At 40.4% G+C, this 19,324-nt stretch overlaps 1 protein-coding gene across 9 annotated transcripts in view; it reads right to left on the bottom strand.

The window, feature by feature from the left end:
- LOC128702549 (peroxisomal trans-2-enoyl-CoA reductase) overlaps positions 1-19,324 on the bottom strand; it is a 135,419-nt gene that overhangs the window by 75,195 nt on the left and 40,900 nt on the right. For all 9 annotated transcript variants that reach the window (XM_070105255.1, XM_070105261.1, XM_070105253.1 and 6 more), the window contains one exon: positions 13,332-13,436. In XM_070105255.1, coding sequence (XP_069961356.1) covers positions 13,332-13,434 — 103 coding nt within the window. In that variant the 5' untranslated portion in view covers positions 13,435-13,436. The remainder of the gene's footprint in view (positions 1-13,331; positions 13,437-19,324) is intronic.

The raw sequence follows: 19,324 nt of genomic DNA, 5'->3' as shown, positions 1-19,324 counted from the left end.
AAGTATGAAATTTGATATAAAACTTACGGAATTATGCTCTTGCAAAGTTAGTGGTCTTGGCGATATACGCATCGGCAATTTTTGCCCACTTTGAGCCCTATTTTGGGCTAATTCCATTGTTCCAGTCGACCAAACTCATAGCTAGTATTTCGATAGACCTCCATTTGTTCTATCGACTGAGTACAAGAAACTGCCCATTTATTGATTTCAACTACCCAGTAAAGTGGTCAGAAATTGGCAATTTGGCTAACTTCACAAAAATTTCAAAAGATGCCAATTTCAAAATAGGGTCCCAAATAAATAATGCAGACATTCCTGGCACTAAAATAACATTTTCTCTGTTCATTAGTCATGTCTCCAGGTCCCTCTTATATTACTCTTGCTTTCCATTTTGAATTTTTATTCACACAAAAAATAGAAGAATTACTGTTATAGAGACTACTGCATTATTGTAATAATTGTATAAGTAATGTCAACCCATTTGTGACTGTGTATTAGACTGGCCAGCTGGACACATATTGGACGGTAACGTCATTTGTTTACTCTTGAACACTGGCAAAAATTGAACATTTTCACTACTTCGAGTTCAATTTCAAGGTACTTTTCATCATGAAACCAATCAAAATCATCTCTGTTTCTATTGTATATCTTCCATTCTATTAAATGAGACCAAGAAAAAGAGAATACAGCCATAAATACCATAAGAAAATACACCACAAAGTTGGCATTTTAATCCAAAAACACAGTTTTTTTTTCTCTTTTTGCACTGCATGCTGCAAGATTTGAAGTTGCTAGAATTTTGGTGTATTAATATGACACCAATACTGGCTTGTAAGCCATACCTATATGGCACTGACAGTGAAGAGTTAAGGTACAGTCCCTGGACCCATTATGTATCTCTAATGTTGAAGTACAGTCCTAGGACCCATTATGTACCTCTGTAATGTTCAGGTACAGTCCCTGGATCCATTATATGCCTCTAATGTTGGGGTACAGTCTCTGGATCCATTATATGCCTCTAATGTTGGGGTACAGTCCCTGAATCCATTATATGCCTCTAATGTTGGGGTACAGTCCCTGAATCCATTATATGCCTCTAATGTTGGGGTACAGTCCCTGGATCCATTATATGCCTCTAATGTTGGGGTACAGTCCCTGAATCCATTATATGCCTCTAATGTTGGGGTACAGTCCCTGGATCCATTATATGCCTCTAATGTTGGGGTACAGTCCCTGGATCCATTATATGCCTCTAATGTTGAGGTACAGTCCCTGGATCCATTATATGCCTCTAATGTTGAGGTACAGTCCCTGGATCCATTATATGCCTCTAATGTTGGGGTACAGTACCTGAATCCATTATATGCCTCTAATGTTGAGGTACAGTCCCTGGGCCCATTATGTACCTCTGTAATTTTGTATAAATAATATTAATGTATCCATGAACGTGCTACTAGACCCACCTGTTGACATGTATTAGACACATGATGTGATTTGTTTACTCTTGAACATAGGCAAAAATCGAACATTTCTGTTACTCTGAGCTCAATTTCAAGGTATTTCCCATCCTATAATCAATCAAAATCATTTCTATTTCTGTACTATATATCTTCTATTCTATCAAACGAGACAAAGAAACCGTGAATACACTCATAAAAAACATACAAAAATACACCACAATCGTTATTTTAAACGAATAACACGGTCGTAGTTGTTTCTTATTATGCAATGCGTGTTGCAGGATATTTTTTGTATTGTGCACACTTACCACATTCTCTCATCTCTAGGCCCAAATTTACTGCTCACAGCTTATTTGAGTGAGCTAAGCTCATCACATAGTACTACAGCACAGAATCTGACTTTAAACCTGTAGAACAATGGGTTTATGCGAAAACAGTACCTATAATGTCAGCCAATGTTTAATGTATAATTGCTTCTTCGAGAATCCGAGCTCATGAACAGAATCCCATCTAATTTAAAAAATTGTACCTATAAACTGTTGTCCAGAGGGCTGAGGAAGGGTTGTTGAGGTGGTTCGGACATGTAGAGAGAATGGAGCGAAACAGAATGACTTCAAGAGTGTATCAGTCTGTAGTGGAAGGAAGGCGGGGTAGGGGTCGGCCTAGGAAAGGTTGGAGGGAGGGGGTAAAGGAGGTTTTGTGTGCGAGGGGCTTGGACTTCCAGCAGGCATGCGTGAGCGTGTTTGATAGGAGTGAATGAAGACAAATGGTTTTTAATACTTGACGTGCTGTTGGAGTGTGAGCAAAGTAACATTTATGAAGGGGTACAGGGAAACCGGCAGGCCGGACTTGAGTCCTGGAGATGGGAAGTACAGTGCCTGCACTCTGAAGGAGGGGTGTTAATGTTGCAGTTTAAAAACTGTAGTGTAAAGCACCCTTCTGGCAAGACAGTGATGGAGTGAATGATGGTGAAAGTTTTTCTTTTTTGGGCCACCCTGCCTTGGTGGGAATCGGCCAGTGTGATAATAATAATAATAATAAACTTGCTAGACTATAACCCATCTAATCATGTACAAAGTTAGGCTTAAGCTCACCCAAAATGCTCTGCATACCATGGTCTTTCAACGTGCACTCAAGTGTCACCCATTTCTGTATGTATAAACATTGCATCGTGTTAAAAAACTTTTACTGTACAGTGGACCCCCGGTTAACGATATTTTTTCACTCCAGAAGTATGTTCAGGTGCCAGTACTGACCGAATTTGTTCCCATAAGAAATATTGTGAAGTAGATTAGTCCATTTCAGACCCCCAAACATACACATATAAACGCACTTACATAAATACACTTACATAATTGGTCACATTCGGAGGTAATCGTTATGCGGGGGTCCACTGTATTGTATTATACCATGACTGTTGTTGAGGCTTTTGCAGTATGTTTGTCCTCCAGTGCATCCTAGACCATGTCATAGTGGTCCAGTAGTTGTGAGAGGCCTAGACCATGTCATAGTGGTCCAGTAGTTGTGAGAGGCCTAGACCATGTCATAGTCGTCCAGCAGCTGTGACAGGCCTAGACCATGTCATAGTCGTCCAGCAGTTGTGAGAGGCCTAGACCATGTCATAGTGGTCCAGTAGTTGTGAGAGGCCTAGACCATGTCATAGTCGTCCAGCAGTTGTGACAGGCCTAGACCATGTCATAGTCGTCCAGCAGTTGTGACAGGCCTAGACCATGTCATAGTCGTCCAGCAGTTGTGACAGGCCTAGACCATGTCATAGTCGTCCAGCAGTTGTGACAGGCCTAGACCATGTCATAGTCGTCCAGCAGTTGTGACAGGCCTAGACCATGTCATAGTGGTCCAGTAGTTGTGAGAGGCCTAGACCATGTCATAGTGGTCCAGTAGTTGTGAGAGGCCTAGACCATGTCATAGTGGTCCAGTAGTTGTGAGAGGCCTAGACCATGTCATAGTCGTCCAGCAGTTGTGACAGGCCTAGACCATGTCATAGTCGTCCAGCAGTTGTGACAGGCCTAGACCATGTCATAGTCGTCCAGCAGTTGTGACAGGCCTAGACCATGTCATAGTCGTCCAGCAGTTGTGACAGGCCTAGACCATGTCATAGTCGTCCAGCAGTTGTGACAGGCCTAGACCATGTCATAGTGGTCCAGTAGTTGTGAGAGGCCTAGACCATGTCATAGTGGTCCAGTAGTTGTGAGAGGCCTAGACCATGTCATAGTGGTCCAGTAGTTGTGAGAGGCCTAGACCATGTCATAGTGGTCCAGTAGTTGTGAGAGGCCTAGACCATGTCATAGTGGTCCAGTAGTTGTGAGAGGCCTAGACCATGTCATAGTGGTCCAGTAGTTGTGAGAGGCCTAGACCATGTCATAGTGGTCCAGTAGTTGTGAGAGGCCTAGACCATGTCATAGTGGTCCAGTAGTTGTGAGAGGCCTAGACCATGTCATAGTGGTCCAGTAGTTGTGAGAGGCCTAGACCATGTCATAGTGGTCCAGTAGTTGTGAGAGGCCTAGACCATGTCATAGTCGTCCAGCAGTTGTGACAGGCCTAGACCATGTCATAGTCGTCCAGCAGTTGTGACAGGCCTAGACCATGTCATAGTGGTCCAGTAGTTGTGAGAGGCCTAGACCATGTCATAGTGGTCCAGTAGTTGTGAGAGGCCTAGACCATGTCATAGTGGTCCAGTAGTTGTGAGAGGCCTAGACCATGTCATAGTGGTCCAGTAGTTGTGAGAGGCCTAGACCATGTCATAGTGGTCCAGTAGTTGTGAGAGGCCTAGACCATGTCATAGTGGTCCAGTAGTTGTGAGAGGCCTAGACCATGTCATAGTGGTCCAGTAGTTGTGAGAGGCCTAGACCATGTCATAGTGGTCCAGTAGTTGTGAGAGGCCTAGACCATGTCATAGTGGTCCAGTAGTTGTGAGAGGCCTAGACCATGTCATAGTGGTCCAGTAGTTGTGAGAGGCCTAGACCATGTCATAGTGGTCCAGTAGTTGTGAGAGGCCTAGACCATGTCATAGTCGTCCAGCAGTTGTGACAGGCCTAGACCATGTCATAGTCGTCCAGCAGTTGTGACAGGCCTAGACCATGTCATAGTGGTCCAGTAGTTGTGAGAGGCCTAGACCATGTCATAGTGGTCCAGTAGTTGTGAGAGGCCTAGACCATGTCATAGTGGTCCAGTAGTTGTGAGAGGCCTAGACCATGTCATAGTCGTCCAGCAGTTGTGACAGGCCTAGACCATGTCATAGTCGTCCAGCAGTTGTGACAGGCCTAGACCATGTCATAGTGGTCCAGTAGTTGTGAGAGGCCTAGACCATGTCATAGTGGTCCAGTAGTTGTGAGAGGCCTAGACCATGTCATAGTCGTCCAGCAGTTGTGACAGGCCTAGACCATGTCATAGTCGTCCAGCAGTTGTGAGAGGCCTAGACCATGTCATAGTGGTCCAGTAGTTGTGAGAGGCCTAGACCATGTCATAGTGGTCCAGTAGTTGTGAGTGCCCTACTCTAATCCCATGCTGCTCTCCATCGTGCAAATGCTGGTAATCCATGTTCTTGGTGATCTTACTTCTATAACCCTTTCAAAGATTTTATAATGTGGGATATCAATGATATCAGTCGAATACTCTGTCACTGCTTCACTCTCACCTTTGTGGCAGTAAAGCCACATATGCAGAGGTGATTTTAATGTGTTCAGTCTCTTAGCCTACGAGACTCGATACCTATCAATTCTTCAAGACTAAGAGACTGAACATACTGAGATACAATCAATGTTTTCAAGGATGAGAGGATTACAGATATTAACCCTTAAACTGTCCAAACATAGATCTACATTCACATGCATTGTGCTCCAAAAGTAGATCTATGTTTTTTTTACATATTTTCAAATATATATATAAAAAAAAGTAGAGCAAAGTTTTTTAAACGCTTTCAAATGTAAAAATAAAAAGATCTACATTTTTTACATATTTTCAAATGTTGAAAAAACGCAGATCTACGTTTGGACAGTTTAAGGGTTAAGACTAAGGTTATGATGCATACATATTTTAGAGACATTGAGAATAAGATTACAGTAGGGCCCCGCTTTACGGCGTTCTGCTAATACGGTCATTTCAAATTATGACCAAAACTCGCTATACAGCTCCCCCCACCTGACTTTCTAATACGGTCACCGCACCCCACCCGGTTTGTTTACATTCTCCGTGAGATCTGTAAGCACTAAGTCTCTCCATTATGTCTGTAAACTCCAAAATTTCAAGTGTTGTTAAAAGTTATTTCATATTTTATATGTACAGTGGACCCCCGCATAACGATATTAATCCGTTCATGAGAGCTCATTGTTATGCGAAATTATCGTTATGCGAATGAATTTTCCCCATAAGAAATAATGGAAATCAAATTAATCCGTGCAAGACACCCCAAAGTATGAAAAAAATTTTTTTTACCACATGAAATATTAATTTTAATACACACAAACTGAAAAAGGCATGCACAATTACATGACACTTACTTTTATTGAAGATCTGGTGATGATTGATGGGATGGGAGGAGGAGAGAGTCTTAGTGTTTAGAAGGGGAATCCCCTTCCATTAAGACTTGAGGTGTCAAGTCCTTTTCTGGGGTTACTTCCCTTCTTCTTTTAATGCCACTAGGACCAGCTTCAGAGTCACTGGACTTCTGTCGCACAACATATCTGTCCATAGAGGCCTGTACCTCTCGTTCCTTTATGACTTCCCTAAAGTGTTTCACAACATTGTCAGTGTAATAGTCACCAGCACGGCTTGCAATAGCTGTGTGAGGGTGATTTTCATCCATAAAGGTTTGCACTTTCAGCCACATTGCACAGATTTCCTTAATCTTTGTAGTAGGCAACTTCTTCAATTTCTCTCTCCCCTCCTCCGAACCAGTTTCCTCAGGTCTGGCCTCTTGCTGTTGAAGTTGATCTAGCAGCTCATAAGTGGTTAGTTCTTCATTGTCCTCCTCCACCAACTCTTCCACATCATCCCCACTAACCTCCAACCCCAAGGACTTCCCCAATGCCACAACTGATTCCTCAACTGGCATAGGATTCCTAGGGTTAGCCTCAAACCCTTCAAAATCCCTTTGGTCTACACATTCTGGCCACAGTTTCTTCAAAGCAGAGTTCAAGGTCCTCTTAGTCACTCCCTCCCAAGCCTTACCTATAAGGTTTACACAATTGAGGATATTAAAGTGATCTCTCCAAAACTCTCTTAGAATCAGTTGAGTTTCTGAGGTCACTACAAAGCACCTTTCAAACAGAGCTTTTGTGAACAGTTTTTTGAAGTTTGCAATAACCTGCTGGTCCATGGGCTGTAGGAGAGGAGTGGTATTAGGAGGCAAAAACTTCACCTTAATGAAGCTCATGTCCCCATAAAGTCGCTCTGCCACGTCTGTAGGATGACCAGGAGCATTGTCTAACACCAGGAGGCACTTAAGGTCTAATTTCTTTTCAGTTAGGTAATCTTTCACATTGGGGGCAAATGCATGGTGTAACCAGTCATAGAAAAAGTCCCTAGTGACCCATGCCTTACTGTTTGCCCTCCACAGCACACACAAATTAGCCTTGAGGATATTCTTTTGCCTGAACGCTCTGGGAGTTTCTGAGTGATACACTAATAAAGGCTTCACTTTGCAATCACCACTAGCATTGGAACACATCAACAGAGTAAGCCTGTCTTTCATAGGCTTATGTCCTGGGAGTGCCTTTTCCTCCTGAGTAATGTAGGTCCTGCTTGGCATTTTCTTCCAAAACAGGCCTGTTTCATCACAATTAAACACTTGTTCAGGTTTGAGTCCTTCACTGTCTATGTACTCCTTGAATTCCTGCACATATTTTTCAGCTGCTTTGTGGTTTGAACTGGCAGCCTCACCATGCCTTATCACACTATGTATGCCACTACGCTTCTTAAATCTCTCAAACCAACCTTTGTTTACATAACTCTGCACCTGTACTCTCTCACGTATTCATTCTCTCTCTCAGTTGTTCGTTTTATATCATTTGCTCACCTCTGACCCTACATTAAGAATACAAATATTTTAAGGTAAGTAATGAGTGAACTGTATATACATTTTATCACTCTGGGATGCTTAAATATCATAGAATTGTATGTGTAGGTGGGTTGGCCTGGTATGGTAGCCTGGCTGACTACCATACATACCACACTTGATTTCTTACAATAAATACTACTTGTCTCACCCTAGATTAAGACTATAAATATTTTAAGGTAAGTAATGAGTGCACTATGTGTGTATTGTACTTTTTTATTGTTTTTTGATGTCTGGTTCTATTGCTAACTTAATATATGTTAGTGTAAACTTGTTATCTAGTATTTGTATGCATTTATAAAGGAAAAAAAGGGTGTTCCACTTTACGGCGATTTCCGCTTTACGGCGGTAGCCTGGAACCTAACCTGCCGTATAAGTGGGGCCCTACTGTATATTGCTTACATATTATTGTGACACTGAGAATATAGATATGTAGTTATTTCATATTTATCTAGAGTTGGGATATGCTAGGGAGATTATTATTATTATTATAATCAAGGGGAAGTGCTAAACCCATAGGGCTATACAGCACCTGTGGGGGATACGTGGAAGGTATTCAAGCTTATTACTGGGAACTGGAGCACAGATCAAATTCCCTGGATCAAGAGCCCCTCACCAGTATCAAGGAACCTTCTTTGAGGGGTATATTAGGGAGTTGAAGGGTATATTAGGGAGAGGAGGCATTTTTTAACATGCCGGCTGAGACAATGGCTCTGGAAATTTCTGGCCGAGTTCCAGATTTTGGGTCCCTTTTATGTGCATTGAACTTTTTACAGAAATTTAGCCTGACACAGGGTAATAGAGATTTTTGTGCCTAGCATTACAAAACTATGGGTCCTGCTGCAACTATTAAGAAAGTGCTTCAGGTTAGGATTGATACTAGAATTTATTATTCTATAAACGTAGGTTGTTCAGTAGTAAAAGTGAACGTTCTGTATAGTGAGAAGATTTAAGTCTTTGAAGAGTGGATGTGGGTGTTGTCTAGCAGTTACTGTGTGATCATTCATACTAGGACTTTTTGTTGGGTTATTATTGGCTTACAGTGATTTGCTGTTGTGGATCCCACATGCAAACAGTATATAAATAACAAAAAGGCACAATACCGTGACTGGAACGATACACAAATAACCCGTGTGACTTTGTCAATGGTCCAAGTCGGACCGAAACGTCGTCGTAAGCTTCTCTCTTTTATGCAAACAGTGTAGGTAAGGTAGAGGTAGATCAGTGAATAATGTATTGTAAGCCATACCCCCGGCCGGGATTGAACCCGCGGTCATAGAGTCTCAAAACTCCAGCCCGTCGCGTTAGCCACTAGACCAGCTAGCCACAATAAGATTCATCCAACTAGGTATATTTCTACACCATAGGAAAGTTAGCACAGGCACCTCTGTCACCACAAATGCAAGTTTTTACAGACGAATCTCCAGCTAGCGTGGCCGTGACGAACTCTAGCTCAAGTCCCTTCACTGCCGTCAACATGACTTAAGAAATCGTAATGACACGATTGCAAATAAACCATCGTGTCATTACGATTTCTTAAGTCATGTATTGTAAGTGTTGTTTGTGGTACATAATAACATATCTTTGACAGAATAACAACTGTTTTGAATACTTTTTTTTTTTGTTAGATATGGGTGTTGAATTTCAAGTTACTGTCATAGTGCAGCCCCGGAAATTTTCCCTCATTACGTTTAGCAATAAAAGTATTGTTAATCATAATGTTTAGTTGGATGTCATTTGCTCTGCTCCCAAACATAATATAGAAGGTCATTGTTAAGTGTACATTAATTGGTAGTCATCAAGGTTGAAATTTTTAAGAGTTCTTCATTAACCCTTTCGGGGTTTCGGCCGTACTAGTACAGCTTACGCGCCAGGGCTTTTGATGTACTAGTACGCATAAATTCTAGCGCCCTCAAATCTAGCAAGAGAAAGCTGGTAGGCTTACATATGAAAGAATGGGTCTATGTGGTCAGTGTGTGCAGTATAAAAAAAATCCTGCAGCACACAGTGCGTAATGAGAAAAAAAGAACTGACCGTGTTTTTGGTTTAAAACAGCGACTTTGTACTGTATATTCGTATGGTATTTATGGTTGTATTCTAGTTTTTCTGGTCTTATTTTATAGAATGGAAGACATATTACAGAAATTGAGATGATTTTGATTGGTTTCACAATGAAAAGTACCTTGAAATTGAGCTCAAAGTAGCAGAAATGTTCGTTTTTTGCCAAAGTTCAAAAGTAAACAAATCATACCACGCATCCAATACACATCAACTGGTGAATCTAATATTCTTTCACAAGTGCGCTGATATTATTTATACCATTTCTACACTAATACAGTAGTCTGCATAACAGTAAATCTTCTGTTTTTTGTGAGAATAAAAATTCAAAGTGGAAAGCAAAAGAAATGTAAGAAGGGCATGGGGATGTGACTAATGAACAGAGAATATGTTATTTTAGTGCCAGGAATGTCTTTCTTGTTTATTCTGGACCCTATTTGGAAATTGGCATCTTTTGAAATTTGTGTGAAATTGGCAAAATTGCTAAATTCTGACCACTTTATCGGATAGTTGAAATCGGTAAATGGGTGGTTTCTTGTGCTCATTCGATAGAAAAAACGGAGTTCTAGCCAAATTGTTATGATTTTTGTCGACTAGTACACTGGAATTGGCCAAAAATAGGGCTCAAAGTGGGCAAAATCGCCAATGCGTAAATATCGTCGAGACCGCTAACTTCACATAACTCCGTAAGTTTTCCATCAAATATCATACTTTTGGTGTCATTATGATCGGGAAAAGATTCTCTATCTTTTCATAAGATTTTTTTTTTTTTTTTTAAATTTTGGCGACCCTGAGAACAAGTCTCTGAGAGGGCCTGGCGACCCTCAAAGGGTTAACAGTGTTGTTGAGTGATATAATATTTGGGTGGGAGATGACAAAAGCTGAGTCATCAGCAAAGAGAATAGGTCTAAGTTGTTGTGATACCTTTGGAAGATTGTTGATGTATGAAAGGAAAAGAATGCTTCATTGTGGAATGCCAATGTCCAGGGGTCTGGTTGAGGAGGTTGTGTCCTTAGAGACGTATTGCTGTCTATTAGATCATTACAGTATGAGAGGCCATGCAAGTGCGTGGCCTCTTATACAGTGGTACCTTGGGATACGAACTTATTTCGTTCCAGAAGGCTGTTCGAGTACCGATACCGAACAAATCTGTTCCCATAAGGAATAATGTAAATTAGATTAATCTGTTTCAGACCCCCAAAAATACACTTACAAAAGCACTTACATAAATACACTTACATAAATGTTCGAGTCTTGAGCTGTTCATATCCCGAAGTACCACTGTACTGTAATGATCAAGTCTATGAAGAGGGATGCTGTGGGCTACTGTGTCAAAAGCTTTCCTTAGGTCAATAAAGAGTCCTAGTTTACCTGGAGTTTACCTGGAGAGAGTTCCGGGGGTCAACGCCCCTGCGGCCCGGTCTGTGACCAGGCCTCCTGGTGGATCAGAGCCTGATCAACCAGGCTGTTGCTGCTGGCTGCACGCAAACCGTACGAGCCACAGCCCGGCTGATCCGGAACTGACTTTAGGTGCTTGTCCAGTGCCAGCTTGAAGACTGCCAGGGATCTGTTGGTAATCCCCCTTATGTGTGCTGGGAGGCAGTTGAACAGTCTCGGGCCCCTGACACTTATTGTATGGTCTCTTAACGTGCTAGTGACACCCCTGCTTTTCATTGGGGGGATGGTGCATCGTCTGCCAAGTCTTTTGCTTTCGTAGTGAGTGATTTTCGTGTGCAAGTTCGGTACTAGTCCCTCTAGGATTTTCCAGCTGTATATTCCAGGTGGATATTCATTTTTTCCAGTGCTGTGTAAAGTAGGTCTAGCATTTTTATAATTGCGTTATTTGTGATTTTGTTTCTCCTGAAGCCAAACTGCCAGGTGTTGAGAATGCTTTGCGATGTTATGAAGGAGTATAATCCCCTGTGTAGGAGTTTCTGGATGATTTTGGATAGTAAAGGCAAATTTGATATTGGCCTTTGTTGCTTATAACTGTTAGGTCCCCACCTTTGTATATTGGAGTACTTGTGTATTGTTCCAGTCATGGTATTGTGCCTTTTTATTTATTGGAGTAACCTTTGTTATCTTCAGTAATGTCAGGAAAGTGCTGGTTTCTAGTGACTTTCTGAGAGTAATGTTATGGTGGACGAGAGGACATGAGCCACTCGTTTGAGCAATAGTGGTGGGATTGAACATTAAAATGGTATAAAATACCGACAGGTTGTTAGGTAAGACACATATGCAACAGTTAGGTATCTTTATTATGAAACGTTTCGCCTACACAGTAGGCTTCTTCAGTCAAGTACAGAAAAGTTGATAGAAGCAGAAGATACTTGAAGACGATCACCCTTAACTTTTCTGTACTTGACTGAAGAAGCCTACTGTGTAGGCGAAACGTTTCATAATAAAGATACCTAACTGTTGCATATGTGTCTTACCTAACAATAGTGGTGGGACATGAGTTAGATTTCCTGATTTGTTTTTTAGTAAATTAATAATTGTTGAGATTTCCGTGGGCTCGGTTGGTGCAAGATAAAGGGATGTTGGGAAGTTTCCTTCCAAGTAATTGCTCGCACAGGTATTGATGCCTGGAATTTTACTGGTCAGACTTGATCCTATGGTTGAAAAGAAGCCATTTATCTTGTTAGCTGTATCAACAGGCTGGAGTTGCAGTTCGTTTGGGCTAGTTAGGACAATATCTCTAGTTTTGTTCAGCTTTCCTCAGGATCTGAGAAAGTTGTCATCCAGGTCTTTTTTATATCTCTTGTTTTAGTGAACCTCAGAATAATACAGTTGCTTGAACTTTCTTATTAGTTCGGCAAGGACTGACATATAGTGCTTAATAAACTCTTAAGTTATTAAGCCCCATCTATATTGCTTTCATGTTGATATTTCTTATCAATGGATCTTAGAATGCTGTTATTAAACCATGGGCAACCTAGTAATTTATTAGTGATCTGTTTAGTTTTAGAGGGACAATGTTCTTTATACAGAATTTTTTTTGTGGGAAAATGTTGGTCCATTCATTGATACCATTGGTATTGGAAAATTTTGTAGGCCGGTCAACTGAGCTCGGCACTGCACTGAAGTTACTCATTGGTGCCTCATCATGGAGTTGAAAAGAAATCTTGCTATATTCCACTTGTTGCTCAGAAATCTTTGTTAGGAGGAAGGTGGGGCAGTGGTCAGTAGTGTTGTCTGTGATTATCCCTGATATGAGAGGAGCTAGTGCACGTTGGCCATGTATTATTACTTTACACTGATTTAGTTATCTCAGGTAAATTGGGATTTGTTAAGTAGTGTCCACCTGTCACAATGATTTCAGGTTACTGAATGATTATAAGAGATTATAAAGAAATGGTAAGTATTTGGATGAGTTGGTTTTGTTCATTACATGTAGAATAAAAATTGCACTTCTGGGGTTTTGGAACTAAATACCATAAAACTGTGTATTTTGAGGTTTCAACTATGTTTTGAGGTATGATACATCTTCTGGAATGGATTAATATCATAACTCAAGAGACCAATGTATATGTAAATGATTTTAACATATACATAATAATACACAAATAACCCGCACATAAAAGAGAGAAGCTATGACGACGTTTCGGTCCGACAAAGTCACACTAACCAGAAGTGGAGCAGGATGGCTATATATAGGCAGGAAGAGGTGGTGGTAGTAGTAGTAGTAGCACAAGAATGGTATATAATACCGACATTACCGAAATTAACACACAGGTTACCTAGAGTGAGTAGTTCCTGGGTGATGGCTCGGCCTATACCTGTTGCTCCTCCAGTCACCAAGGCCACCTTGCCCTTAAACAACACTGGATTGAATATCGACATATCTGGGAAAGGAAAAATCTTGTGTAAATTTATGTATCTTAAAATTTATACATCACACAAACACTGTCCATCTCCGACTGAGGTGACCCAAAAAATGGAAACATATTTACCATCACACCTTCAATAGCTGTCTTGTCAGAAGTGTGCAGAAATTACAATTCAAATAATGCTCTGAAATGTAATATTTCCACTCTAACATTAACCCTTAAACTGTCCAAATGTAGATCTATGTTTGCACCGCTAGTGCTCGGAACATAGATCTACATTTGCACCACTAGCGTTCCAAACGTAGATCTACACTTTTTTATTACACGTTTCCTTATGGGGAAAATCGAGGTTGGAGAGCTACGCGTGAAAATGTAGATCTACGTTTGGACAGCTTAAAGGTTAAAGTGCAGATACTGTACTGACAACATCCAGGTCTTAATTGGTCCAACTAACATGTTCACTTAAATCCATTCCAAAATACAGTGGACCCCCGGTTAACGATATTTTTTTCACTCCAGAAGTATGTTCAGGTGCCAGTACTGACTGAATTTGTTCCCATAAGAAATATTGTGAAGTAGATTAGTCCATTTCAGACCCCCAAACATACACGTACAAACGCACTTACATAAATACATTTACATAATTGGTCGCATTCGGAGGTAATCGTTATGCGGGGGTCCACTGTACTGAATGTTACCTGGTGAATATAGGGAGTGTATATACCATATACGATTTATAGTTAACCCTTAACCCCTTAACTGTTCAAACATAGATCTACATTCTCACTGCTAGCGCTCTAAATATTTTTAAAAAATTTCAAATAAAGTGGGCAATTAACTGTGTGCAATAAGACCAAAAAAAAAATTTAAGGATCAGTTATTACCGAGATATAAGGCTGTGAAGTTGGTGCTGGATGCTCACCTGATAGCAACATGGAATCCTGCCTCTTGCAGAAGTGTGGCCAATATGCCTTTTTTTTCTCTTTTTTTTTTTTTTAATTTATAAAATTTTTATGTTCTGGTAATTACAATTTATGGTAGTTTTTGTGATTTTATATCCAATATTTGTTCTAACACTAATATTAGGTACTTAAATAGGAATCAAATACAGTGGACCCCCGGTTAACAATATTTTTTCACTCCAGAAGTATGTTCAGGTGCCAGTACTGACCGAATTTGTTCCCATAAGGAATATTGTGAAGCAGATTAGTCCATTTCAGACTGCCAAACATACACGTACAAACGCACTTACATAAATACACTTACATAATTGGTCACATTTGGAGGTAATCGTTATGCGGGGGTCCACTGTAGTTACAAACACACTGACAGGTAAACAAACTCACCTTCCCTAGGTACCTACTACTATGTAGAAATATATACAAGGTATTTAAAAGTCCCAGCAAGGTTTTAGACACACTGGAGTATATGAAACTCCTTGAAGCACAGTGTGAGATGAGTGCCACTACACTGCTGCCAGTGCACCACTCTGATTTAACAGTTAACCTTGGTTTTATTTGTTCTCAATGTTACACAGAAACATGTCTGTCTAGCTCTGTCTCTGTTTAACTTTGTCTTCCTGTCTCTCTGTTTGCTTGTCTCTCTGTCTCAGAGAGAGAGAGAGACAAGGTGTTGCACACGATGCAGAGTTGTCACATCTGATTCCTGAATAAGTGAAAATGTATATAACTTGTCAGTCATGCTTATTATACCTTATATTATATTATATGTTTAGTTTAATATGTTTATTATGCACCCCATACCCATCCTGTGGGCGGTAGTCAAAAGATTACAGAGGTACATAATTGGTCCAGGGACTGGACTCCAAAGTTTTGATAGCTGAGCAAGTTACAGAGGTAATGAACTCACAATTTACAAAGGTAATGAACTCACAATTTACAAAGGTAATGAACTCACAATTTACAAAGGTAATGAACTCCAGGTAAGTCTGGTCACAATCATGACAAGTTACAAAGGTATTTACAGATTACAGAGGTACGTAATGGGTCCAGGGACTGGGCCCCCAAAGTACTATATTACTTGTCAGTCATGCTTATTATACCTTATATCTACAAGCACAGTTCAACACTTTGTCTGGAGTTTTGGGATCTCCAAGGTAATTTACACTGTATGATAACTGTACTTATGTGTATCACAGAGACAGAGATAGACAGAGACAGAGATAGAGACAGAGATGGAGATAAAGAAACAGATACAGAGATACAGAGATAGAGATCGAGACAGACAGATATAGACCGAGATAGACAGAGATACAGAGACAGAGATCGAGACAGACAGATATAGACTGAGACAGACAGAGAGACTGAGATATAGACAGAGAAAGACGGAGACAGAGATAGATAGAAACAGAGACAGAGATAGATACAGAGACAGAGAGACAGACAGAAACAGAGATAGACAGCCAAAGTCAATCAGCCATCCAGCCTGCCGAGCATGTATTACACACGTTCCAGAATCATTTCTCTTTACTCTGGGCATAGGTTACCGGACATTCTGGCAGGATGACACTACCAGTAGTATCAAAATTGAAAGGATGTTGCACAAGTGTTGCACATGGGTTATTATCGCGTTTTTTTACATTTCCTCGACCACTTGTGGCCACAGCCATCTCAAAGTCACTAAACTCAGATTCAGCATCATTTTTCCTCTTAACCCTTTCAGGGTCGCCAGGCCCTCTCCGAGACTTGTTCTCAGGGTCGCCCAGATTTCAAAAAACAAAAAAAAAAATTTTTTCTTATGAAAAGATAATCTTTTCCTGATCCTAATGACGCCAAAAGTATGAAATTTGATGGAAAACTTACGGAATTATGCTCTCGCGAAGTTAGCGGTCTCGACGATGTTTATGCATCAGCGATTTTGCCCACTTTGAGCTCTATTTTCGGCCAATTCCAGTGTACTAGTCGACAAAAATAATAACTATTTCGCTAGAACTCCATTTTTTCTATCGAATGAGTACAAGAAATCACCCATTTACCGATTTCAATTATCCAATAAAGTGGTCAGAATTTAGCAGTTTTGCCAATTTCACGCAAACTTCAAAAGATGCCAATTTCCGAATAGGGTCCAGAATAAACAAGAAAGACATTCCTGGCACTAAAATAACAAGTTCTCTGTTCGTTAGTCACATCCCCAGGCCCCTCTTATATTTCTTTGGCTTTCCACTTTGAATTTTTATTCTTACAAAAAATAGAAGATTTACTGTTATGCAGACTACTTCATTAGTGTAGAAATGGTATAAATAATATTAGCACACTTGTGAAAGAATATTAGACTCACCAGTTGACGTGTATTGGACGCTTAGCATGATTTGTTTACTTTTGAACTTTGGCAAAAATCGAACATTTCTGCTACTTTGAGCTCAATTTCAAGGAACTTTCATTGTAAAACCAGTCAAAATCATCTCAATTTCTGTAATATGTCTTCCATTCTATAAAATAAGACCAGGAAAGCTAGAATACAACAATAAATACCATACGAAAATACAGTGCAAAGTCGCTGTTTTAATCCAAAAACACGGTCAAAGTTTTTTTTTCTCATTACGCACTGTGTGCTGCAGGATTTTTTTATACTGCGCACACTGACCGCATAGATCCATTCTTTCATATGTAGGCCTACCAGCTTTCTCTCACTAGATCTGAGGGCGCTAGAATTTAGGCATACTAGTACGTCAAAAACCCTGAGGTGTAAGCCGTACTAGTACGGCGGAAACCCTGAAAGGGTTAAAAGGGGAGTGTTAATATAGCATGATGTCAGTGAATCCCTGGTGTTTGCTACACTATTTGCTCTAGCTGGTGCTCAATTGAACTGGTGCTCCCACACCAGTGTTAAGATAAGATAAGATAAGATAAGATTTCGTTCGGATTTTTAACCCCGGAGGGTTAGCCACCCAGGATAACCCAAGAAAGTCAGTGCGTCATCGAGGACTGTCTAACTTATTTCCATTGGGGTCCTTAATCTTGTCCCCCAGGATGCGACCCACACCAGTCGACTAACACCCAGGTACCTATTTGCTGCCATCCCATTCTATGCTGACCCAGCATCTCAGGCTAATTGTGCCACATATGGAGGCAAGAAAAATAAAATGTGATCATTTGGAGTGCTAGCAGTGAAAACATAGACTTATGATTGGACATTTAAATGGTTAAGTACCAATACATACTTCAACCTTAAAAAATGAAGCACAATGTGAATCTCAAATACAGGCGGGTCTCGCTTATACAGCAAGTTAGGTTCTGGATGGCTGCTGTAAAGCAAAAATCGCTGTAAAGTGAAATAATAATAGCCTTTTTCAGTTTCAAATGCATGTAAAACCTGATAATATATTTGCACTCTCTCCAGGTAAACTCCAGGTATTAAGTGAGCAATAGAGCTAGGCCTAAAAAATGCATATATACATACAGTGGAACCTCAAAAATTGAACTTAATCCGTTCCAGAAGTTAGTTCTAAATTTGAAGCAATATTTCCCATAAGAAATAATGGAAATACAATTAATCCGTTCCTGAAACCCAAAAATATTCACACAAAAAATACATTTTATAGAGATTAATTACAGTTTTACATACAACAAATACAGTGGAACCTCAAATATCGAACTTTCTTCAGTCCAGAAGGCTGTTCGAGTGCCTTTACCGAATGAATTTATTCCCATCAGGAATAATGTAAATTAGATTAGTCCATTTCAGACCCTCAAAAATACACTTATAAAAGCACTTACAAAAATACACTTACATAATTGGTTGTGTTGGGAGCAGTTCGATTTTTGAGGTTCCACTGAGGTTTTTAATTATGTATAGTAATACATATAAAATAACATTTTTACTTACCTTTATTGAAGATTGGTGATGGCATCTGGAAGATAGGGAGGAGGAGAGAGGGAGTTGGGGTTAGTGTTTGGAAGGAGAATCCCCCTCCATGAGGACTTCAGGTAAAGCCCTCTCTGGGGTTACTTCCCTTCTCTGTCTTTTAATGCCACTAGGACCAGCTTGAGAGTCACTGGACCCCTGTCTCACAAAATAACTGTCCACAGTCCTCTGTTTCTGGCGCCTCTTTAACATTTCCCTAAAATGGGACATGGTTCTGTCACTGAACTTGTTGCAAAGATGACTTGTTTCAGCTTGCTCAGGGTGGTACTTCTGCACAAACATTTGGACATCATTCCACTTGGCACAAATCTCCTTAATCTTTGAAGAAGGCACCTCATCCACTCCCTATATTAACACCTTTCACAACATCAGCTTCCTTGATTTGTTCTTTCTTTGACAGGATAGAACCGATGGTCGACTTGTTTTTCCCATACATCCTGGCAAGCTCAACAAGTCTCACACCACTCTCATACTTCTGTATTATTTCCTTTTTCACATCTATGGTGTTTCTCACTTTCTTTACCACAGGGGTACCACTAGCAAGTTTCTTTGGGCCCATGGCAGCTTATTTCACAGTCCCACAAGCACTAAACACAATGAAATAATTGTAAAATGTGTGAATGAGAGCGCAGGTTAGTGTTCACTCAAGCATAAACAAAGCTAGACTGCTCACGGCACCTGTGCGGGGACGCGGACAGAGCGGGTGGCAGACAGGTCCCGTACCCAGCGGTCCAAAAATAGGGGCGCGTTCGATAATAGGGACACAGTTTGTCCGAAAAAATGGTCCTATTTTCGAAACATTCGATATGTGATATGTTCGATTTTTAAGGTTCCATTGTACAGTACACACACTACTTGCTTTAAAATATTTTCATACTTGGCTAATACAGGTTGGCCATCACTAATCCGACAATCAGTTATCCGTTCCATCAGTAATCCAGCACTAATTTCGATTAGCACAAATTTCATCATTATACTGACTCAGAAATTGTGCAGATGGTTGTAAATCCACAGCAGCA

The sequence above is a fragment of the Cherax quadricarinatus genome, chromosome 98, assembly GCF_038502225.1.
Source record: "Cherax quadricarinatus isolate ZL_2023a chromosome 98, ASM3850222v1, whole genome shotgun sequence".
Classification (NCBI taxonomy): Eukaryota; Metazoa; Arthropoda; class Malacostraca; order Decapoda; family Parastacidae; genus Cherax; species Cherax quadricarinatus.
This window is presented reverse-complemented; position numbering and strand designations above follow the sequence as displayed.